Consider the following 25,667-nt stretch of genomic DNA (forward strand, 5'->3'; position numbering starts at 1 on the left):
ATCCGACATAAGTCGGATCCGCGTAAGTCGGGGACTGCCTGTATAAACCTTATCTATTTAATACGTCTGAGTGTGGCACTTTCACTATTTACCTAGATTAGCAGGACTGAAATTACTTTCCTTTTTCAGGCAGTTGTGCATGAAAACGAAGGTTTGCTGGGATATATATACTGTGACTTCTTCCAACGAGCAGGCAAACCACATCAGGTAACAACTATGGGCTGACTAGACTGGTTGTTTTGCTTGATAAAGGACTACAGTATTAGGGCCATTTACTCTTAATGTCAGTATAGCATCCTACATTTGGACTTAAATTTACCAATCACATTCACACATAACAAGATCACTTGCAAGACCTAATATAATTATTGAAAATCCATAATTTATTTAGATTCTGGGAATACTTAATTACAAAGAATGCAAAATTGCACTGATTGTTCAACTTCCTTTAAACGTTGTATTTGTCAGTAACTGCCTTTTGATAAATAGGAAATAGGTTGAATGCTCTACACTGAGAGCTAAAATGAAAACCCTAAAATAAGCAATGTTTTAAGAGTTAGTGCTTTCCTATTATCTACTTGCTGCTCATCAACAAGCAATATCTGAAATCAAATACCCTCTGTACCAAGGCAAAAGTCCAGAATATCAGTTGGATCACTTCCCAAACCTCACATTAAATAGGTGAAGCTGTCTACAATTTTTTAGTATAATAACTTCCACTCTGGTGCAAGAATATAAACTATAAAACAAAATACAACAGAACCTCATTAATTAGCATTAATGACTGAGAAATATTTTGCAAATGACTAAATTTGTGAATAAGCAAACATGCACATCATGAAACAGCATTATTATTTATTTTGTCAAGTGTAGTTGTCTTGATTTTTTGCTAACATAATATACTAGTAATATTTTGTAATATATTTTATAAAAGAATGATGTCTTGGAAAGCTTGCTTTTAAAACTCTGCCAAATGGGGAGAGACCATATATGCTAGGAAGTATATATAGGTCAGTAAAGTTCTGCTGTGTGCCAATAAATCTTTTTGGGGAAGATTAAAATTTCAGTCTTTTGGATATTTACACTTTAGATGGTTTAAATTTAAACATGAAGCTTTTACATAGTAAAATTTTGTTAAATCTGTTATAACTTTTTTATCTGTAAGAAATAAAATCTTTTTACATGACTATAATCTCCAGTCAAAAATAAGCAGAAGGGAAAGTATAATGAAGTTTGGCTCAAATTCTGCTATATTACATTGAAGCAACTCTATTTAAATTAATGGGATTGCATTGGTGTAACTGAGCAAAATAAGACTATTAATGTTAAGATGTTTATTTAAAACCATAAATATGATGACACTATCTATATAGCATGGCTTTTTCTAACTGGTTATTTTATCTTCAAAGGACTGTCACTTTACAATTCGTGGAGGCAGGTTAAGGGAAAATGGAGAATACCAGCTCCCTGTTGTTGTTCTTATGCTGAGTCTGCCCCCTTCATCTAGGAGTGCACCTACATTACTAACACCTGGCATGATGGAGAATCTATTCCATGAAATGGGACATGCTATGCATTCTATGCTGGGCCGAACTCGGTATCAACACGTCACTGGTAAAACATAAAGAATAGTGATATTTGTTGTTGTTAAATGTTTGAATTACTAATTCAAACTTGTTAATTTCTTGAAGTAGGGGGAATTTTTTTTTTCAAGTGTTGTCTTGATCCTGATAAACTGGTAGCTCAGTAGTTTAGTTTAGTTTAAGTTTGTTGAATTTAGTTCTTCAAACTGAATTTTTAAGTAGATATGTAAAATCCCATTTAATTAGTTAACCAGTTAAATGTTAAGTTTAATGAGTTAAATGATTAAATGGGGGGGGGGGCCCTGTGCTGCAGGCAGGGGCTGCTTTCTACCCCCCAATAGGCTGCCACCTCCCAGCATGTGAGCCTATGTGGGCTGGGAGCCAGCAGCCTTCCCCTCCCCCACTGCCATTTCTATCCTTTTCCTCCCCTCTTGCGTGAGATGGCCAACTTACCCATTCCCATCCCTATTTTAAAGTTGGGTGAAGCTGTGGGCAATGTCCATCTGCAAGGTTTATGTATTAATCGTCTAATATAGTGTATAATCTTTTTAATTTTATTAGGGTATTATGGATTTCCATATCATAGTTCAGGTTTCAGCGTCAAACCTATGGAAACTTCAGTTATGTAATTAACCCTCCACATGTTGATTCACTTTATGATCTCTCTTCATCAGTTTACTGTCTTGACTCTGTTAGCACATAGGAAAAGCACAGTAACTCCTCATTTAACATTTTAGTTGTGTTCCTGAAAAATGCCTTTAAGTGAAAGTGTTGCAAATCTAATTTCCCTGTAAGAATCAGTGTAAATGGGGAGGGGGGATTTTAGGTTCCAGGGAATATTTTATACAAAAGACATTATATACATATACAGTGTATGTTTTAAATATTTTTAAACCAATAATTTAATACTTTACTAATCAATGATGATTATAATTTATGAAGCTTGGCTGAGGCAGGGGCGTAGTGGAGTTGGGTGTTTGCTCTTTCCACCCACCGAACATTCCCATCATGGTGTGGAGTCAGGGGCTTGCTTGCTCTCCAGTTGGAATGCCAGTTGGGCAGGCACTCCTGCTTTGAAATGTACAAGAGCCCGGGGTCAGCGGAGGACTCCTCAACTGATCCTGGGTTCCACTGAAATGCTGCACAGAGCCCACCATCAGCTGGGGACTCCCCAGCTGCCCCTGGGCTCCACAGCGGCATTTCAAAGGGGCAGCTGCCGCAAAGCTGATCCCAGGCTCCACTGTGCAGCAGTACCCCTTTGAAACGCCAAGGTGTCATATAAAGGAGCAGCGTTGTACAGTGCTGCTGCTTTGAAGTACCCCTTCTCTCCCTCCTTTTGCTGCCTCTATCAGATAGAGGCAGCAAGCGGGGGGTGAGGGAGACAGAGGTCGACTAGTCAACTGACTATCCAATAAGCAAATACTTATCGGATAGTTGACTAGTCCTTAACATCCTTAGTTTGGAGTGCTGAAGGGGTTCTGAGCTTGGGGAGGTTCTCAGGGTTGGGGAAGGGATTGGGGCACAGGCATACCTCCAGCAGCTCCTGTTCAGCAGAAGTGCTAAGGCAGGCTTCCTGCTTCTCTTGGCACCATGAACTGCCCTATACCCCAGAAGCAACCAGTAGCAGGTCCATCTCCAAGGTGTGCCATGCCACCCCTCCCCCCCCAGCTGCTATTGCTCAGGAACCAGCCAATGGAAGTGCAGAGCAGGTGCTCAAGACGAGCAGCGTGCAGAGCCCTGTGGTCCCCCTGCCTAGGAGCTGGACCTGCTGATGGCTGCTTCTGAGGCACAGTGTGGTCTGCAGTGCCAGGACAGGCCGGAAGCCTGTCTTAGCACTCCTGCTGGTCACCCTGCAGCAAGGTGACCCAGTGCCTGACATTTCACAACCCAGTACTAGGTCATAATCCATAGTTTGAAAATCATTGCTCTAGAGACCCCAGTGATTAAAGCATAGAGTGGCATTGACTTCAAAGAGACATGTATGCAGCTTTTGCCCAGAGGGGGGATTGTCATAATGTGTACCCTTTGAAAACGGTGATGAAGAAATACAGCTGTTGGATCTGTTTACTCTCCCCTTAACTATGAACGGGATGAAAGAAGCTTTTCCTCTTTCTGTGTTTCCGATTCGGCTATCACTTAATTCAAACCTTCAATGCTGCTCTGAAGGACAGACATTTAGAGTAATCCTTGGCCTCACATTTTCTTTTTCCTTTTTCATACCAGTTTGTAAGTCTGTTTACCACTCTCTTCAATCCTGTGAGAATCTCTCCAGCCTTCCAATATTAGCTTGATTTTCAGATTCCCAAATATAAAAAGTGAAATTGCTGGATTCCCTAGCAGGAAAGGGTATCAAACTCTTTCTTGATGTCCCCATAATCGTTTCTAGTGGTGTTGCCCGATGCCCTGTAAGCTCCCCTCTCCACCAGTTCTCTTCATAGGAGGGCTGTCTAAATTGTGATTAGTCAGGCAGTTAATCATGTTTTAAACAATAATCAAATGCAATATGTTTAATTATTTTGGGATGTTTTGTACATTTTCAAATATTGATTTCAGTTACAGAATACAAGTATATAATGCGTACTTTATATCTATTTTAATTAAAATAATGTGCACTATAAAAAAAACAAATAGTTTTTTCAATTCACCTAATACAAGTACTGTTGTGCAAATTGTTTATTGTGAAAGTTGAACTTACAAATGTATAATATGTACAAAAAAATTGCTTTAAAAATAAAATCATATAAAGTTTTAGAGCCTACAGTTCCATTCAGTCCTACTTCTTCTTCAGCCAGTTGTTCGAAAACAAGTTGGTTTACATTTGTAGAAGATAATGCTGCCCATTCTTACTTTCAGGTTGCAATTTAAATGAGAACACGTGTTCATGTTTTATTCCAACAAATGTATGTGCCAAATGCACTAAGGATTCATGTCCTTTCATGCTTCAACCACCATTCCAGTGATCATTTGATCATGCTGATGATGGGTTCTGCTCGATAATGATCCAAAGCCGCATGGATCGACACGTATTCATTTTCATCATCTGAGTCAGCTCCCACCAGCAGAAGGTTGATTTTTCTTCTTTGGTGGTTTGGGTTCATCAGAGTGTTGCTCTTTCAGACTTCTGAAAACATATTTGATACCTCATCCCTCTCAGCTTTTGGATGGCATGTCAGATTCTTAAGCCTTTGGTCAAGTGCTGTAGCTATCTTTAGAAATCTGACTTTGATACTTTCTTTGTGTTTTTGTCAAATCTACAGTGAAAGTATTCTTGTGCTGGGTGATCATTCCAGACTGTTATAACATGAAATATATGACAGAATGTGGGTAAAACAGAACAGGAGACATACAGTTCTCTGAGGAGTTGTCTCAAATTTAATTAATGCATTGTTTTTTTAACAATTGTCATCAGCATGGAAGCATGTCCTCTGGAATGGTGGCTTAAGCATGAAAGGGCATGAGAATGTTTAGCACATCTTGCACGTCAATACCTTGCAATGCTGGCAACAAAAGTGCCATGCTAATGTCTGGTCTCACTTTCAGGTAACATTGTGAATATGAAGCATGCAGCATGATTTCCTTTAATATAAACAAACTTGTTTGTCTAAGTGATTGGCTGAACAAGAATTAGGGTTGAGTGAACTTTGTAGGAGCTAAAGTTTCACATTGTTTTGTTTTTTAGTGCAGTTATCTAACAAAACAAATCTGGATTTGTATATTGCACTTCATGATGAAGAGATTGCACTACAGTACTTGCATGAGGTGAATTGAAAAATACAATTTCTTTTTTTATAATTTTTACAGTGCAAATATTTGCAATAAGAAGTAAACACTGTACGTTTTGCGTTGTAATTGAAATCTCTGTATGTGTGTGGGCAGGGGAGAGGAAGAATGTGAAAATGTGGAAAAACATTCAAATATTTAATGTCATTTGGTATTCTGTCTAACAGTCTGATGAAAACTATGATTAATTGTGATTATTTTTAATCATGATTAATATTTTGTAGTTATTCTTGTGAGTCAGCTGCAATTAATCAACTGCCCTACTTTAACAGCAATAGAATAATGGTTTGATTGAAAGTAACTAGAGCTTAGCTTGCACCTACATAAAAGTATGATGATCCTGGGCTGTAAATGATTTAAGAAACTTACTGTGGAAAAATTAGCATTTAGAGGGCATTTTAAAAAAGAATGCAATTGTAATATTGAAATTCCAAAGCTAGTCTGTACGTCTTGTTAGTTGGTAAATAAAACAAACTGATGATTTATCAATATGGAATTTAGTGAGTCCTCTTTTTCACAAGTAAATGAATATGAATGAATACACTGCCTACCAAGTCACACATCACCAGACATACATAAAAGGGTGTAGTGCACAGGAAGAAAAAAGTTCCTTTTTTCATTCTCAGTCCTTTTCAAAGTGTGGAAATCAGCACCAGTGTATTGAATGGCAGTTGCCAGGCTGTATGGCCTTGCTCTCATCTTTGGCAAGCAGGTCAGAGTCCTGCTTTTGTCCAAGCTGGTTGGCACATCATATGCTACATTTAGTATTTGTAAACACTTTGGAAAGTTCTTTTACATGGCCACGTCAGCTGACTTGAGCTTGTGGTGCTAAAGGTTGGAGTATAGATGTTCCCATTTGATCTGAATCCCAGATTCTGAGACCTCCTTCTCTAGTCACATTTCAGAGCCTAAGCTCCAGCCTGAGCCAGAATATCTGCACTGAAACTTTTAGCTCTGCAGACCAAGCCTCATGAGCTGACTTGGACCTTGAGACTCAGCTGTGCAGTGTGTTAGTGCAGTGTAGACGTGCTCCAATACACATGCAGCGAAGTTTGAGGTTGGAAGTGATTTTTGCTTAAAGAGGTTTTTTCTTCAGGGAATGAGAGAGCTTAGGATACCAGAGGTTTCATGGAAAAACTCCGCTGCATCCAGGGAACGTGTTTGTTCTTCCACTTTTTTTGCAGAAGAGCAAACGCACTCTTTCAGGGAGCCCTGTATACCTTGTTCTACGAGGAATAAGGGCTCCTCCGAAAGAGGAGGCTTTTCCACCGTTTGGCCCCATCTAACAGAACAAAAGTAAAGGTGTTTGGGGAAGAGGGAGAGGAAAGAAGAATTTTGCTTTTTAAAATGCCATTGGGTGATTGCAAAATATTCACTTCCTCAAATTTATTTAGAACATGTTTTGAACCTGCAAAAATGCTTTCACCTGAAGACAGGCTAATATAAAACAGACCTATGAGCTCAGCAAACAGACGAGAGATACGAACTATGCTAGTGAGTGGAATTAATGCAGAGTTTGATTTACATTGTGACCGGATTTAGGTTTAGGACAATTAAGAAGATTTTGTGTTTTATGTAGGGCCAGATTGGCTGTAGCTTGGTTTAGTTTAGCAAGGTGTGGTCCACAGCTTTATAAAGTGTCTTACCCAGCTGTTCAAATATTTTTTACTTTGTGATTTATAGTAAAATTTGTAGAAGAAGAAGAATGAAGTTTTTCTGCCAATACGTGCAGTAATGGTATAGAAATAAAATGCTGACTTAAGGAATGAAGGACTATTACAGATCACAGTCTGAACTAAATGCTAACAAGCTCGTGGAAAAACAGAATATGTTCTAATGTAAATAGCAGTGTACTCATATTCTTAATTTTTTTCCTCCCCTAGGGACCAGATGTCCCACTGACTTTGCTGAAGTTCCCTCTATTCTGATGGAATATTTTGCAAGTGACTATCGAGTGGTTAATCAGTTTGCAAGACATTATCAGACTGGCCAGGTAGGAAAAATCAACATTCAGACTACTTAAAATATAATCAAATTTATTAAATGAGAGAATTGTTTTTTTTAGTTTATATCTAGGGCCTTACCATATTCACAGCCATATGCAAAACACGTCATGGACCATGAAATCTGGTGTTCTCCTGTGAAATCTGGCCTTCTGTGTATTTTTATCCTATAGTATACCTATTTCATGGGGGAGACCAGTGTTTCCCAAATTGGGGGTCCTGACCCAAAAGGGAGTTGCAAGGAGATCACAAGGTTCTTTTAAGAGAGTCTTAAGAGAGTATTGCCACCCTTAATTCTGCTCTGCCTTTAAAACTGGGCAACTGGAGAGCAGTGGATGTAATGTTGCCAGTTCTGGAGGCAGCACCCTGTCAGTAGCCGTGCAAAAATAAGTGTGGCAATACCATACCCATTTCACCCTTACTTCTGTGCTGCTGCTTTTCAGTGCTGGGCACCTGGAGTCTGACAGCTGCTGTCCTAAATTCCCTCTAGAGTGTTCCAGCCCTGGCCCCACCTCCAGCAGCTGCTAGCCATGCAGCCCCGCCTCGGGAACAGCTGGGGCCAAGGCCAGGTGGCGGCTGCTGGAGTGGGAGCCAGGGCTGTGGTACTAATAGCACTGCGCTCCCGGCCCCGGAAGCAGCTGCACTGCAGCCCCAGTTGCAGCACATGGGGCAGTCTCCTGTCACAGGGCCCCACCCCAGGAGCAGCTAGGCAGCCACTGTGTGGCTCTAGCCCCAGTTTCAGCCCTACACTGAATATAGTAATTGATTTGGAAATATTACATATTAGCTTAGTACATATTCTGTGTATCAACAAAAGCACGCTCTTCAGTTCCACAGACTTCTATGGTCGAAGAGCTGTCAACTCGTGAGGCATTTGGGATTTTGCCAGAAAATACAAGCCAAAACAAGTACCTTCTAAACAGTCTGATCCAAAACCCATGGAAGTAAATGAAAAGAGTAGACTTTGGCTCAGTTCAAGAAGGGTCCCTGTGAAACATGTTAACTCAGAGGTAAGCAAAAGGGCCTCCATGGGCTGGATCTGGCCCACCAAACAGTTTGATCTGACGCATGGAGGCCCTGTTGCTCCCCTGTCCTCAAGCCAATTAGGGCCTAGGGAAGGGGGAGCACCCAGTGCTTAGTCAACCCTGGCAGTTGACTCTAAGGACTGCGTGCTGGAGGGCAGGGAGCAAGAGACTTTGCGTGCTTCCCCCCGACCTTCAGGCCAATCAGGGTGGGGGGAAACGTGCAGAGTCTCCTTCCACCCTGCCCCTGTCCTGCAAGGAGACTTTGTATGTTCTCCTCACCCCCAAACCCTGACTGACCTGGGGGTAGGGGGAGCACGCAAAGTTTCCTCCCACCCTGCAAGGGGTGAGGCACTTAGTCAACTTCCAGCTACTGCTCAGCTGGCAGTAGACTCTAAGCATAGTGCTCCCTTGCAGGGTGTGGGCAGGGAGCAAGGGACTTCACACAGTCTCCCTCCCCCAGGTCCTAATTGACAGAGCTCACAAAGTCTCCAGGGGCATGGGTGCTTAGAGAACGGCCAGCTGTTCAGAACAGCTGTTGGTTCTCTCTCTGGCAGGGCAGGGGCAAAGACTTCATGTGCTCCCCACCCCTAGACCAATCAGGGTCTGTGGGTGGGAATATATGGAAGTGTCCTGGCTCTGCCCTTTCTGCTTGTGGCCCTGCCCTTTCTGGTGGCCCAGGGCCACTTCAAAAATTTCTGAAGTGTCCAGCGGTCCAAAAATTGCCCACATTGTTTTAACTCCTTTTTACCAGTCTTTTTCCATATTTCCAACTGCAAAGATTTTCTTTAACCTTGCTAACTAAGTGGAAAGTTAGGATTACTCAGATCAAAATAAAGTTGTTGAATTTACTCCTATATCATTCTTCTTCAGAGATTTATGAATAAGGATAACTATGATCCAAACAGTATAAAAGTTTTGGCACACTGATATTGGTAAATACATGTTTTCATTCTATTAACCCACAACATTTTCACATTACAATATCATCTGTTTTGTTTGGGGTTTTATGTACATAAAGCGATTCTGTGTTAGGCTACAGCAAGGATCCCTTCACCATAAGCAGAGGAAATTAGAAGAAAACAGTGACAGAGGATGGAGTGACTGTTGCTGGCTAGCTGTTTGTGCATGGCAACCAAACACAATTTATATTTTAAGCCATTTCAGAGATACTAAGCAGTGAACAATATATTGCAAATCTGTTTCAGATGCTTTGCTGCCAAGTTTCAGTGTACTTAAGCATTGCAGTGTGTTGCATCCACCGTGGTGATCTGCAGTTAATTTCACAAAGCAGGAGAGTATTACATAGCATGAGAAACTTTCAACAGACATCTATAAAGTCACAAACATTCAGTGTTCTATTTCAGCAATATGAGAATAGTTGGAAATATTTTGCTGTCTGCTTCTACAATAACTTTTTAGGATTGAATAAAATAGATTGTATAGTGTCTATTAACATTGAAATTGTTGGTGAGGTTGGACTTACTGTTTAGTGCTGCTTACTGGAGGTTTCCACAGCACTAAATAGTGTTATTCACCTTTACTAAAGCGGTAAACATCTGCTTTCATGTGGGACACTCAACCCTGTAAGGTGTTAAGGGTGCTCAGCAGTAGTGTGTTCATCCTTTGGCAGGTTTTAACCCATATAACATATTTTTTTCCAATCTTTGTATTTATTTCAACAATATTACTTTCTAGAATGCTTAAGTATAGTGTTCAAAAATTATCAGGTTATCTGATTGTATATGGATTCAGAGCATGAGTACATTTTGGTCTTCAGGGAAAAACATCTGAAAGAGATTTGTGTAACATCATTTACTGCTTTGTGTCTTCAAAATAGTTTAAATTTAAACCAGTGTTTCCCAGGGGGGCCGTAGGCCCACTTTGGGAAAGCCACTAGTGGGCCCTCTATACTTTGTTTACCTAAAGGTTCCATAGCCACGGAGCCTCGCGGCTCCCATTGGCTCCATTGGAATTGGATTTGTTTCCAGCCGAGGGGAGCCACAGGAAGCAACTTACCACTAGCGGCTTCCCCAAAGTGGGCCGGCAGCCAGCTTTGAGAAACACTGATCTAAACCATGTTTTCTTGCAGTGCACAAGATAATAACTGTCTAGCGCTTTCTTTTAAATTTCTTCTGTTTATTGATTGTAGATCCTTGCCCTTGTATGGCACAGAATTATTGTTTGCCAGGGAGGAACTAAATTGAATGAGCGTTGATGTAGAAATTCAATCTCTTGGGGAAACAAGACTGTATTAGGCAGTAAAATTAGGAATGGAGCCTGGAGCTACTGTATGACATACAAAGTTTTGAACTGTTGTTTTAACTATTAATTTTTAAAATTTAGATTATATTTATAAACCACTGTTTGGAGTCTAGCTATTTCTGCCTTTTCTTGTCTTCAGTAATTTAGAAAACTGATGTAAAAGATTTCTCTCTCAGATTACATATGAATAAACCGTAGAAATTAGGGAAAATGCCTATTTATTACGATATTAGCCATCAGAAGCAACTGCTTTATTTAATCTTGCTAAATAGATTCTGTAATAACCTTTGGTTTCACACACTTTCTAACTTCACAGAAAATTGACCTTTTGGGGCTTCGATTTTCCATGCTTAGGCTCTGCCTGAAGGGGATTTTTTTGTGTGTGGAAAGTTTGAGCGAAATTCCCTTCAGCTGTTTGATTTTGTGAGCATGAAAACAAAATCCTCTTTATCCATTATGAAAATTATTCTAACCACACTCGGGGGGGGGGGGGGGGGGGGGAATGGATATGGCACAAATAGCTGAAGTGTGAAACTTGGCAAAGGCATTAGCACCAAATTCTGTTTTTTATGCAAACAAGGCATCCCTTTAATTTTCCTCTTATGATAAAGGAATTCAGACTGCATCCTACTGCTCCTTATAAAGTTAGTTGTAGTAGGATAAGGTTCTGGGCTCACAGTCTTTGTTGTGGATTGATTCCTGTTTTTTTTTTTTTTGTAGGGAAAGCAGTTGGCTTGATTTTTAAAACACGTGGATGCTTAAAAATTAAGTGTGTATCAACAGAAAATTAATTCTATAGAAATACTCTTGATACATGTGTGTGCAGCTGGATGAAGGGGTCTGATCCAGAACCCACTGGTCATTAAAAGACTCCCTTTGTCATCTATAGGTTTTAGATTTGTTCATGAGTGAGCACTGATGGGTTTACAGGAACTTGCAATTTTCAATGGCAAAATTAACAAATTGTGTGAACTGAGTCCAAAAAGCTAAACAGCCCAAAAGTACTGTGTCTTCTGTGAATGCTGCGCTCTTGCAAGCAGCATTCATTGGTCTGTGCATGTGCCACAGCTCTTTTTATGCCTTAAACCAAGGAACCCTGTACCAAGTGGAGTCCTCCCAGTTGGCACTGGTCATGGAACTGAGACCAGTGACCTCTCAGCCGCCTCAGTGAGGGCTCCTGTATAAGGTGGAGTCCTCACAGGCAGCACTGGTTGACCCCTAGAGGTTTTTAAGTCCCAGCTTGACAAAGCCTTGGCTGTGATGATTAGTTAGGGATGGTCCTGCTGAGAGCTCCTGTACAAGGCGGTATCTTCCCAGTGACCTTATACCTGTGCAGAAGCTTCCGGTGCAGCCCGGTACAGTTGCTCCGTGGTCCCTGTGTTTTACATCCATGTCAGCCACTAGTCTAAGAGGTTCCTCTGGAGAGGAGACAGGAGTTGTCCCTATAATGGCCTCCTCCATGGCAGGTCCCACTACAGTGGCCATACTGGACTCCTTGGACCTACCGCCAGATGTAAGCTGGGGGTTCCAGATCAGTCTCTGTTGCTTCGGTCAGGAGGGGCACTCCTTTAGCAGCTCTGGGTCGAGACCTCACCATAAAAGTACAGTCGTCTTGGACACCTGCTTTGCAGCTGTTTGAGGCACTGGTGGAGTCATATTCAAGCTCCCAGTTGGGACACGCTCCAGCCCCCTCAGTCTGGGGAGGACCAATGGCACCAGGTTCCAGGGATGTCTCTGTGCCTGGTGCCACCTGCTTCACAGCACTGCGGTGCCGGTGACCAAGGCTATGTGCCCACAGTACCAGGCCCAGTACCGCAGGTGGAACAGAAAGAAGGGGAGCTGCAAGACCCCTCCTCCTCCTCGTCACCTGATGAGGAGGTAGCTGGGGCGGTGTTGTCGACAATAGGGTGTTATGGACAATAGGGTGCATCAAGACTTATTGAAGTGTTGGGCCTTCTGTTCTCATCTGGGCAGCAGCAGGAGCTCTTTGGATGACACCTTCCAAATTCATTGGAGAATGAATGTGTGTTTTCCTCTCTTCCTCTTGATACCCAAGGTACTGACCAAGGTCCACGACGACAGTGCAGACCTCGTTTTGATAGCACCGGCCTGGCCCAGGCAGCATAAATACACGAGGCTCTATCTGCTTTCAGTAGCACCCCCGAGCCTGCTCCCCATGTTCCAGTCTTTACACTTGATGCCCTGGAGGCTCTGTGGTTGAACGCTTTGGAGCAGCAATGCTTGGAGGGGGGCAGGAAGGTGATGTTAGGTAGTAGGAAGCCGCCTTCTCAGACTATGTAGGGTTCCAAGTGGAAGAGGTTTACCCTGTGGGCTTTACAGAGGAGCACCCAGCCGTTGCAGACTTAAGTTCCATTTATTTTGGCGTACCTTGTGGGGTTGTAACAACAAGGGTTGGCCACCTAGTCCATTAAGGAGCACCTGACCACAATATCGGTGTTCCACCCCAGGTCAGGGGGACCATTTGATATTTGTGGATCGCTTGGTGAACTGATTCCTTAAGGGCATGGGTAGATTGTACCCTCATGTGAAGGTCCCAGTACCCCAATGGGATTTAAACCTGGGTTTAGCAAAGTTAATGGCTACTCTGTCTGAGTCATTAGCTTTTTGTTCTTTATTTTATTTATCAATGAAAGTTGTGTTTTTGGTGGCCATAACTTCAGCCAGACGGGTTTCTGAACTAAAAGTGTTGATGTCAGAACCTCCTTATACTGTTGTCCTTAAAGATAAGGTTCGGTTTAGACTCCATCCTTCGTTCCTCTCGAAGGTGGTTTCCCAATTTCATGTGTTGCAAGACATTTTTCTGCCCGTGTTTCATCCTAAGCCCTTGGGACAGGTCCCTACATTCCCTGGATGTCAGGCAGGCTTTAGCTTTTTACCTGGAACGTATACGCTGTTCAGGAAGTCTAATCAATTGTTTGTTGCAATAGCAGAGAGGATGAAGGGGCTGCCCGTTACGGCCCAGAGGATATCTTCCTTGATCACGGGATGTATTTGAACTTATTACGAATTAGCAATTGTGCCAGCCCCTCAACTGTCCGCCCATTCAACTCATGCGCAGGCCTTGTCAATGGCCTTTTTGGCACATGTCACCGTCCAAGACATTTGTCGAGTGGCCATGTGATCCCTGGTGCATATGTTTACATCCCACCATGCCATTCAACGTCATGCTAGGGAGGATGCCATGTTTGGAAGAGCAGTACAGGCAGTCCCCGGGTTACGTACAAGATAGGGACTGTAGGTTTGTTCTTAAGTTGAATTTGTATGTAAGTCGGAACTGGTACATATTGTAGGGGAAACTCTAGCCAAACATTTTTTTTAGTTTTGGATAGCATAGGGAAAGGTTAACTCCCCTCTAATGTTTGTTTTGCTGTCTGTTCCCCTGTTCAGAAGATTTCACATCTATTTCTGTCCCTGTGACAAACTCAGGACTAAAGGAGTAACTCATCAAATACCAAACAGCTCTGCACCATGCTTTGAGCTAATAGCTTTATTTCCACACACCACCCAGGGTTCTAGGAGGAGGGTCCTTTTTTTGCTAACACAATGAGGCCAGCACTTTGTTTGTTTTGGTGGAGTCTTTGTTTGCCCAGGGAGCCCAGCATGTATAGGGGGAGGAGGGGCGGAGAGGCTGCTTTTGTCTGCTGTTCGGCAGCCTGTTGCTCAGGGGAGGGGGCAGCCTGTTGCTGGCAGGGGGGGAGGGAGGAGGCGTGCAGGATGCGAGGCCGTGGGGGGGGGGAGCGGGCGTGGGGAGGCACTTTTCCTCTGCCCGGCAGCTCTGCGGGATCCCTGTCCCTGTGGCCAGCTGCTGCAGGCAGAGGCCAGTTGGAGCCGGCCGAAGAAGAGGAGGAGGTGGTGGATTCTAGGACCCAGGTGAGCAAGCCCCGGGGACGCTGCTGCGCTCCGGGAGCCCGGCATGTATAGAGGGGAGGAGGGGCAGAGAGGCTGCTTTTGTCTGTTTGGCAGCCTGTTGCTCAGGGGAGGGGGCAGCCTGTTGCTGGCAGGAGGAGGGGGGGGCGTGCAGGCGGTGAGGCCGTGGGGGGGGGCAGCGGGCGTGGGGAGGCACTTTTCCTCTGCCCGGCAGCTCTGCGGGACCCCAGTCGGAGCCGGCCCGAGGAGGAGGAGGATCCTAGGACCCAGGTGAGCGAGCCCCGGGAATGCTGCTGCGCATGTGCGGGAGTTGCCTCACCCCGTTCGTATCTAGGGATCCGACGTAAGTCAGATCCACGTAAGTCGAGGACTGCCTGTATTGCAGACTGCAGACCACCGATCTCTGACCCCACTGCTGGGCAGCTGCTTGGGAATCATCTAATTTGGAATGCTCATGAGCAATCACTTGAAGAAAAGACAGTTTTACCTTTTGTAATTGGTGTTTTTTGAGATGTGGTGTTCATGTCCATTCCAAAACCCTCCCACCTCTCCTCTGTTGCATTACTTCCGGCAAGAAGGAGGGGTGGTCAGCAGGGTACTATATACCTAGTAATACTGGCGCCACTCTAGGGGTCTCCCCTGCTGATCTGCGGTATTCAGCTAGGAAAAATGATCCTGGCAACTGTGCATGTGGCACGCATACACCTAATTTGGAATGGACATGAGCAATACATCTCGAAGAACATTAATTACAAAAGATAACCCACTTTTCCTCAAGCTATATTCCACTGCCTGTTCTCTTCCTCCTCTGCTCTGAATCATTCATGATTTCATGGTAGAGAAGGAACTAGAGAGGTGATTGGACCTCTTCACACTTTGTCCTTGGTTTGAAGACTGAGGAGAGGTAGGGCACATGCGCACACCTGCGAACACCACTTGCAATAATTCTCCAACTCTGAGCACATGCACACTCAGAGGAGTCTATAAATGTGGCCACGAATCTTGAGAACCCCCCATTTCCCAGAAGATGAGTATCTTTCTGTTCAAGAAAATTCATACAAAGCTTTTTTTTTAAGGAATTAAATACAATACACATACCTGTGTTTAATATTGAGGTTCAAATGCACAGTAAAAATCACTGAAATGCAAGTGTTAAAGCACCAAGAATGATCATTAAAACACCTTCTGAACATTTACTCTTGCGTGTTCTCATTATTTTGTTTATGTGTAGCAATATGCTGTTGGTGGTGGTGAATGTCTAAATTAAACCATTTTTAAACTTCATGTTTTTTTGAAGGCTGGCTTAAAAAGGTCATTGTTTCAACCATTTGTGAGTTGTCCATTATGTCTAGTATTATAAACAGATGGAATTACAGAGGCGGTGTTTTATTAATCTAATTAAATGGGCCCTGATAATCAGAAATATCGATATGATTTTCCTACTGTACAATATTAAACAGCTAAATATGGTTTGGAAGCACAAATACCTGGGCTTTCTCAGCCGTTATGGCAAGCACTGTAAAATTCATGCCAAGCTCTTAGTTTCCTGAACATAAAAGACAGGAAAAAAGAATTTAAAGTAAAAAAAAATTGCATGGTTATTCAGTCAAAACAATCTTAGCCAAAGCTCAGCATAGTCCTTTTTTTTTCTTCCCAGTGAGTGGGTATTAAAATTCCTGGTTTTATTAGAGAGCCCTTCTTTTAGAGTAAGATAAATAATAGTTCTACAGCTGGAGCTTTAACTCTGTTGCTTTTTGTTGAGGGTGATTACTGCATTTGGCAAACAGATGGAATGGAAAAGAGAACAAAATAGAAAAGTATGGGGAAATACAGCTTTCTGCTGATGTGTGCAAGAAGTGGTGTGTTGGTCAGTCAGGGACTGGTGCCTGAGGCCAATGGATCAGCCATGACATTTCTAAACCTTGGCTTGCTTCCCCAGTCCAAAATGCCATCTGCCTGGAAAGAGAGAGACATGTGGAGACTCTCAAACTAGACAAGGCTGAATAAATTGCCTCAGGGTATGTCTATACTGCAGCATTTTTCTGGAAATATTATACTACTGTTCACACCGCTATTGCATTCTTTTGACAGAAAGTCGAAAGAATGGAGGGCTTTTTCCAACAGCGATAAACCTCTTTGTATGAGGAAGAAGCCTTTTCCAAAAAAAAGCTTTTTCTGGAAAAGGTATTTGTGGACACACAAAAGGGAATTCTTTCAAAAGAAGAGGCCTCCAGAAAATAATACAGAAAATAATACAGGTGCCCTGGTGGCCACTCTATCCATACTAATCACAACTTAAATACAACATCGGGTCCAATCAATATGGAAGCTACCTTTCGAAAAAGCAGATTGCTTTTTCTTTGTGCTTTTGCTGTGTGGATGCTCTTTCGAAAAAAGTTTTTCCGGAAGATCTCTTCTGGAAATCTTCTTTCAAAAGAAGCTTGCAATTTAGACGTATCCTCATTCTGTCATGCTGTTTTTGTTTCCCAAAGTCTCTAGAGTCCCATGTTCTTTTCATATCCACCAGTTAAACCTAAATTCTGACATCAATATTAGTCATTGTTTTCTTCTTGCTTGTGAATTATCTTCTCACACATCCCTGCCATATCCATAGCTCCCTTGGTTTATGCAGACTCAGGATTTGTCTTTTTTCTTACTTTTTCTATCAACAGGCATTGTCATAAGTTACTATGATTTCTTGATAACTTTTATCTACTTGCTGCTTATGGCCATGTCTACACTACAAGGTCAAATTTATTAAGGTTGATTTCTTACCACCCAATTTTATAAAGTGGAAGATCCCTTTGTCCCATGGTGCTACAGGGTGTCCCCGTTATACGTTCAAGATACTTTAAAAAAAAGTGGATGTGTAGCAAAAGGACATAAAGCAGGGAATTTTTTCCATTTGTGCAAATTGGTGTGTGTGTGTGTGTGTGTGTGTGTGTTTTCAGGGAATGGAAGGACTTTAAATGGAACCGTTCCCACAAGGGTCAACAATGCTAGTGCAGAACCAATGTTTACTGGGGTGACTTACAGTGGGGACACCCTGTATTAGATCAGTCTACATATGATTACTTCAGTTAATCTATTAACTTGTTAGCTGTTGCTGCTTTTTTGTCTCTTTACACTCAATATCCTTTTCTTGCTTAGCTATACTACTGGCTTCTAAATCTTCTATTTCAAAATCATCACATTAAGCTAAACAAGCAGGAGTTTATGTTCAGGCAAGAATTAGCACTGGAATAGCAATAGTACTGCAGAACAGCGATGTCCATAGGTCCAGTTTTGTAGGTTGAAATTGAACAGCTGCGTCTAGCAAAATAAGACTAGCAAAATAATGAGCATTACATTATCCCCTTTGCAAGATAACATTGCATTTATCTGTGGAAATAAAAGTTATGCGATCCTGACAAGTGACTGCAAAAAAAAAAAAAAAACCCCACCTGTGCAACGTGAGAGTTCTTATTGGTTTTTAGCTTCCAGATTCCATGTAGTTAATTGATAACATTTTTCTCGCTTCTTTATAACTTAGTATGCAGTTTTAATGTATTTTTATTCAATGAACATAGTTTGCTATCAAGTCACAATTTTTAATCTAAACATATGCTATGGGACCAGAATCTGTAAATTTTGATGTACTAGTTCTTAAACACGTCAACACACTGTAAAAATTCAGGTATGCTATTTGAGTTCTATGTAATAGCAAACATCTGTGTTATAGTGCAGCACCATTATTTTAAACCTGGTTAACATATTTAAAACTACTTACAAAAGAATATGTTTATTCGGAAGACTGATGTATTGAAGTGCTTGAAGATGTACTGACAAGAAGTTAGGGCCAGGCGTTCATCTACTACTATTTTGAAAAGTAAGGCATTAAACAGTCTCTGGATGTATTTATAGAGATCTAAATGGAAAACCAGAAGGGAAAACTATATTGAATATTGGGAAAAATCTGTCAGTCTTGCAAGGGATGTGGTGGAGTAATTAAAATAATTTTTGCCATGTAAATGTGAAACACAGATTGGGTTTTACTAAAAATATCAAGAATCCTGTTCAGTCTCACAAAGCATCTTCATGTTGGTAAAAAGGTAGGATCTGAATCAGTAAAGTTAAGGAGTAGACTCCTATTAACTTCATTTGAGATTGGATCAGGCCCATATGGATTTGTACTAAACATGCTTAGACATCAAAACAATTTTATTTCTAATATCTGCTACTGGAGATTAAACTGGATGGACCCTGGAGCACTGCCTGTGATAGCTGTTTTTATTGCCTGAAATAATAGGTACATGTTGATAAAAAAGTATTGTTTTATAAATATGCACCCATAAAAAAATAAAGCTTTTATAAATATGCACCTATGAGACAATCCCAGGTTGGTAGTTCCTGCATTGGCATTGCTTATTATGTCTACCATTCTATATTTGCATGTTCAAACTTTTTGTTTGACAAATTGATACTTGATGAAATTTCATAGTGTCTTCTGCTTTGTCAGTTTTTCAATCCAAGGTGTTTTCTACAAGTCATAATAGTTTTAAAAATTACAGTAAAATCCATTACATTTTACTTTCATGTTCTCTAGTTGTCTTTCTTAGTCAGAAGTTAAGTACTATAAATGTTCTCAGTGCACTCAGTTCTAAATGTATTGTGGCTTTTTTCTTTCTTTAAGTCGCTACCCAAAAGCATGGTGTCACGACTCTGTGAATCTAAAAAGATTTGTGCTGCAGCTGATATGCAACTTCAGGTATGTTCTTTGGTTTCAGGTTTTTCCTGGACTTAAATCTGAAATGACATTCTAAAACATATCAATGTAAGTTGACTTTTTGAAATCTTACAATGTTTTGTAATTTAACACAGCTCAGTGATGTATCTGTGCCATCTAAACAAATGCAAAATATTTAAATTGAATTTGTTTTCAACTTCATTTTAATTTGTTTTGATCAACATTGTCAATTGTCTGCATAAAGTTTGGTATTTTAATACGGATTTAGATGTTTATCTTTAGGTACACAGCTTTGAAAATGGTTGCCTTTCACACTTAAGTTTTAACAGCAAGCCATGAATTAAAATGGGATTTGATATTTTGTTCTTTTTTTAAATCTCATATATAAATTGGGAGGGAAAATAGTATGCAGAAGTAATCATCTCTGATGTATTTACTTCGGCCATCTTTTTCAAACCCAGAGTGCCTAAACTTAAGCTCCCAGACCCATTTTAATATTAATCCCAAATTAATTATTAGACATATGAGGCACCTTTAAATCTCACTAACTCTGTGTGAACTGGAGATGCTTAGCATGTTTTTAAAAATCATCCTAGTTAACTCTCATATTGATTCACCTTATTATATTGTTATAGTTGTTGCTCAGATAATGCAGTTCTGTCTGACTCTCTTTCAAAACAGCAGTTTTAGCACTTTCGTTAAAGTGCTAAACCAGAGACTTCTCATGCTTCTCTATCACCAGATTCTGATTGGCCTGGGGGTGGGGGAGCATGTGAAGTCTCTCTCCCCACCCTGGTACCTAGAGACAATTGCCAGCCGTTTTAAAGCAGCTGGCAGTGCTCTCTTGACGCCGCAGCAGGAGAATACCTTGTGCACTTCCCTAGTCCCCAGGCCTACCATGGTCTGAGGCCAGGATAGTGCACAGAGTCTCTCGCCCCCTGCTGGTGCTTCCCTCTGATTCCACGTCCCCCTGGCAGGGGAGGAGACTTTGCATACTTCCCTGTCCCCAGGTCTGGATTGGCCTGAGGGCAGCCGTGGGTTGGATCCACCAGCTTGGTGGGCTGAATTTGGCTCACGGAGGCTCCTTTGCCCCAAGACTATGTCCTTCTCTACAAACAACAATTTTATGAACTTAAATAAAATTGATTTTTAAAATATGTTGATTAAACCAGTGGAAACCATTGCATGGACACTTTTATTGATTTAAAACTGGTTATGGTAGTTAAGCTTATATTATAAGTTTATATAAAGTTGAGTATCCAGGTTTGCACTGATTTAACTAAGTCAGATTTTAAATCACACTTATAGTTAAATCATTGCAACTTTGGGTGTCACTGATCATTATGGGTGCCATGAGAGGCGAGTGATGTGTGGAGGAGTGCCACTATACCTTTGTCATGTGAAAGTTGTGGAATACCTCTAGCAATTTTGATTTTGGAATGCATAATTTTTGCTTATAATTTTTTCAGATGCAGATAAATGCTGTGCTACTATATCTAAGAGAAATACATGAGAGAGATTGTTTGCAGTTTAGAAGGAATCCATACAAAAATTAAAGCAGAATTGCTCTGAAGTGTACAGCAGTTCCGAAAAAGCAAAAGTTAATACTGATGCATGAATACTCAAAACAAATACCCTGTTCAGGAGAGTTGCTAATTTTGATTAATCTTCCAGAGTACAGACCAATAATTGACTAGAAATTCTGAAGTGAAGGACATGTGCTTTCAAACACAGGGGCTACGTCTACATTGGCCCCTATTACGGAATAGGCATGCAAATGTAGCACTTTGGAAGAGGCAAATCCATGGGAGATTTAAATATCCCCCGCGGCATTTGCATTTTCATGGCCGCTGCTTTTTTCCGGCTTGGAGATAAGCCGGAGAAAAGCGTCCAGACTGGTGCGATCCTCCAGAATAAAGCCCTATTCCGGAGGATCTCTTATTCCTACTTGCAAGATTTAAAGGTTCCTACTTGCAAGTAGGAATAAGAGATCCTCCGGAATAGGGCTTTATTCCGGAGGATCGCGCCAGTCTGGGCGCTTTTCTCCGGCTTATCTCCAAGCCGGAAAAAAACGGCGGCCATGAAAATGCAAATGCCGCAGGGGATATTTAAATCCCCCGCGGATTTGCCTCTAACAAAGTGCTACATTTGCATGCCTATTCCGTAATAGGCGGCCAGTGTAGACACAGCCAGGCATTCTTTGTTCAATAATATATGTACTAGAAATAGAGCCCAAGGATTTCCTTTCAGGAGTCAGTTTCTATTTATCCTGGATCAGAGTTGCCATAAGTATTTGACTGTCTTTCAGTGCATCTTCAGATTAGCTAACAGTAATGCCTGCAGGTGCTTATACTCTAAAAACTAATCCCAGATAAAAGGATTACTTGATGGTCGTTTGTTATTTATTTCACATAAATTGTCCCTAGAGATGGTGCATGATGGTGTATATAGAGTTCATTCATTCCTTTGTAGACATGTGTATTGTTTTCTGTCATTATTTGAGGTTATAATAATTGAAAAACTTTTATTTTAATGTAGGTGTCTGGATACATTCTCCTGTGTGTGTGTCAATGTCTAAATGATCACATTCATTGCACACAAATAGATAAAGAGCTTACTTATAACTGAAAACTTCAACTCTTTTTGAGGAAAAATAGATTAGCAGCTCTTTGAGGGCTAAGTGCCATACATGCCATTTGTCACTTGACTTTTCTGAAACTGAAAATGTTTTGAATTTTCTAAGAGTGGTGAAATATCAGATGTGTTTTAGCCTATTCAAAAAATAAATACAACAATTTTCAGATAACTTCTACTAATTTGTATGGCATCTAAAAATAAGAGATTGATATTAAATTGCCTTTTTATCCATAAACAGCAACTTTGCTATAGTAAATTCAGTTGCAGTAGTCTCCAGCAGATCCTTTAGAGAGACAATGAAACCTGAGTTCTGTACTCTGCATTTAAATGCACATCTTCTCAATAGGCATATTTTTGTCATATGGAGTAAATTTCTGGAAATTTAGGCCTTCAGTAATGTTGGTACAAGTATAGCTCATTACATAATTACTTGTAACAAGTAGACAGAGAGCTAGAAAGAGTTGGAACCAAATAAGCTAATGAATGTAATAATTTATAATAATTATTGTATTATCACTGCCTCCTTTTATTAAGGTTTAGTTGCGATATATACTGATAGTAGAAATTTATCAGTATCTAAAGGCTTAAAAATAGGGTCCCTTCGCAGTGTGAAATGTCTTTCATTCCCATTGCTATGGCAAGTAAACATAACTATGGCTCATAGTTAAAGATACTTCTGTATGTAAAATCATCAGTGTTTATTTTCAAGGATGGATTTATTTTTACTGAGAGTTCCTGGTGGGCTGTGTCAGAACTTCCTTCTGACACACACTGTATGTGCCAGGGAATGGGGGAGCTTGTAATTCTGTAGCTCTCTTTCTCCATTATTCCTTAAGACAGTGTTTCTCAACCTTTTTTATAAAGTACCCCTTTTTAAAAAATAAGTACCCCCCAGTACCTACAGTTTTCAGAGACACAACATATTTTTTCTACCATAGCAACACATTTGTTTCAATAATTTAATCATAGCCAGCGGGCGATGAAATTTTTGGGTGTAAAAAGTACAGAAATAATAAAGCGTTCTAAAACTTAAAACAAAAATTCAGTTCTCTCCAAATTTCAGTTGTGTTGAGAGAAATATGGGGGGTATATCAAGTACCCCTAAGGGTACTCATACTCTGATTGAGAGAAACTGCCCTAAGCAACCTACCTCACCAGTCTTCAGCAGAGGGTCCAGGAACAGATTGCAGAAGTCCTGACTCCCACTTCTCTGTTCAGACCACAAGAGCATACATTTATGCCATAGAAAAGCAGTTTTTGAATGTCTTAACAGAGTTTTATCATTATGAAAATCTAGCTAAAAGGTTTATCAAGCTGCCATATGTTTGGAAGAGAGTAATGTAATCCTTAGGAAGTGTTTACATTTAGTTGAAAAACTTGGGTCATAATCGAAACCAAATCTATACTAATGAATGAATTCTGGCTAAAGTTGCAAGCTGCCAGTGGGTTTGGATTTTTTTTTTTTTAACCCAGTCATAAGACTTTGAAAGAAATAGTTGAGCATGCTACATAAGCCACAATTCCATTTTTGTCAGATCATCTCGACGAGTTCTTTTAAGCACCCCTATCCCTCCTCCAGCATTCTATAAAAACTCAGACACTCACCTGTGCCACAATATAGGGTGGGTGGTTGCATATAAAAGCCTGGCTCAGCATTAGGGAGTAGCAAGCTAAGTTGCTCAGGCTTTGGCTTCAGCCCCGCATGGTGGGGCTCAAGATCAGGCATGGGCTTTCTGCCCTGGGTTCTATAGAGTCCAATGCCAGCCATGCTTAGCAGATCTTCTGAAACCTGCTTGTAGCCCTGCAGGAGGTGCAGGACCATTACTGAGAACTACTGATGTAAGCAACTCACACAGCTTTTTCACGGTAGTCTCTCTCAAGTTCCCTGTTTCATATACAGATTTTTTTAAATTAAAATGAAATAGAGGGGACCAGAGGTAATAAAAGAAAGGGTCTTTGCCTGCCATTGTGTAGGGGAAGAAAGAAGGAAGCTAGCAGTGTGTGAGAGAATATGACTTGAAGGACAAGCCTGGTGCAGAAGTGGGTGATCCTGGACCCTTTAAGGGATTCCGGCTAAATTTCATTACCCAGAAAGATAATGGAGCAAATAATTATGCAGTCAGTTTGTAGAAAACTAGAAGATAATAGGGTGATAAGTAACAGTATGGATTTGTCAAGAACAAATTGTGTCAAACCAATGTAATAACTTTCTTTGACAGTGTAACAGGTCTTGTGGATAAGGGGTAAATGGTAAATGTGCTGTGTCTTGACTTTAGGAATGCTTTTGATTCTGTTTTACATAGCCCTCTCATAAACAATCTTGGGAAATATAACTTAGATGGAGCTACTATAAGGCAGATACCATTCCCAGAGAGTATTTACCAATGTGTCTCAGTCAAACTGGAAGGGCAAAATAAGTGGTGTCCCTCAGGGATCAATTCTGGGTCTGGTTCAATATCTGCAGTGATCTAGATAATTGTACTTTCTATGCTATCACAAAGCCTATGTACATACCACACCAGGAGGGGTTGCAAGTGCTTTGGACAGGGGTGGGCAATAATTTGTAATGGGGGAGCACTCCAAGATTTTGGCAAGTGGTCAAGGGCCACACTTCCATGGAGGGGGTGTGCGGTCTGGGATGGTGGTTGGGTGCAGAAGGGAGCTTGGGTTAGGGAGTTAGGGTGCAGGAGGGGGTGAGGGGTCTGAGAGGGAGTTTGGGTGAAGGAAGGGGCTGCGATCTGTGGCAGGTGCTTAGGGTGCACAGTCTAGGGCTTTTAGGGGTAGAGAAGAGGATTCTGGCCTGGGGGAGCGGCTCTAGGAGAGGGGTGCAAGGTCTGGGGAGGGAGTTGTGACCTAGGTGAAAGGGGCGCAGGGTTTGGGTGGTGACCTGGAGAAGGGTAATAGGGTGCAGGGTCAGGGAAAGGATACAGGTGCGAGAGAAGATTCTGGCCTGGGAGAGAGATCTAGGAGGGGGTGCAGGGTCTGCGAGGGAGTTGTGACCTGGGAGAAGGGGGGAAAAAGGGATACAGTAGTGGCCTGGGGCAGGTAGTCAGAGGGAAGAGCCGGGGTAGGGTGCCAGAGGCAGGCTCTGGCTAAGAGGCGCTAACCTAGGCAGCTTCCAGCCAGCAGCTCCTACAAAAACCTAAGGTAGACTGTCTGCTGCTGTCCAAGGCTGCTGGCTGCCCCACATGGCTCCACTCCAGACAGGAGTGGTCTGAGGTGGGCTGTGGCATCTGGTGCCCCAGGCGGAACACACGATCGGCGCCCCTACCTGCAGGGCCATTAATGGACTGACATCATCATCGTGCGCCCCCTGATATCATCAGGCGTCCTGTTGAAGGCGGTGCACTAGGCGGTGGCCGAGTCCGCCTATAGTCATGGGCCTCCCCTGACTCCCAAGCCTGGGAGGAAAGGGGGATGGAGGCTTCCCATGCTGCCCCTGTCCCAAGCAAAATTCCTGAGCTCCTATTGGCCAATTTTGTTGGCAGGGTGGCGGCAGCATGCCAAAAACCCATCAGCACCTCATGCCATTCTTGGGTCCCATTAAAGTCCCACACGTGCTTCCTTCCTCTTTTCCAGGCACCTATAAAATATTGGTCTCTTTCAGTAGCACTTATTTCCCAATTCCCTTACCTAATATGATGCCTTGAATGCTGACAAATTAAACATTTTTCCCAGAACATGATGATAGCCAAATTCTAGAGGGAACTTGAGAGGTGCCACCTTCTGCCATCCATCTGAAGATACTTCGTGTCCACTGCTT

General features: G+C 41.8%; 1 protein-coding gene across 1 annotated transcript in view; it reads left to right on the plus strand.

Annotated features, from left to right (window-relative positions):
• The window catches only part of MIPEP (mitochondrial intermediate peptidase), a 108,095-nt gene that overhangs the window by 45,319 nt on the left and 37,109 nt on the right, over positions 1-25,667 (plus strand). Inside the window, exons 12-15 of the mRNA XM_075919264.1 lie at positions 130-207; positions 1,410-1,614; positions 7,247-7,356; positions 19,214-19,288. Coding sequence (XP_075775379.1) covers positions 130-207; positions 1,410-1,614; positions 7,247-7,356; positions 19,214-19,288 — 468 coding nt within the window. The remainder of the gene's footprint in view (positions 1-129; positions 208-1,409; positions 1,615-7,246; positions 7,357-19,213; positions 19,289-25,667) is intronic.

Source organism: Pelodiscus sinensis, chromosome 1 (genome assembly GCF_049634645.1).
Source record: "Pelodiscus sinensis isolate JC-2024 chromosome 1, ASM4963464v1, whole genome shotgun sequence".
Classification (NCBI taxonomy): domain Eukaryota; kingdom Metazoa; phylum Chordata; order Testudines; family Trionychidae; genus Pelodiscus; species Pelodiscus sinensis.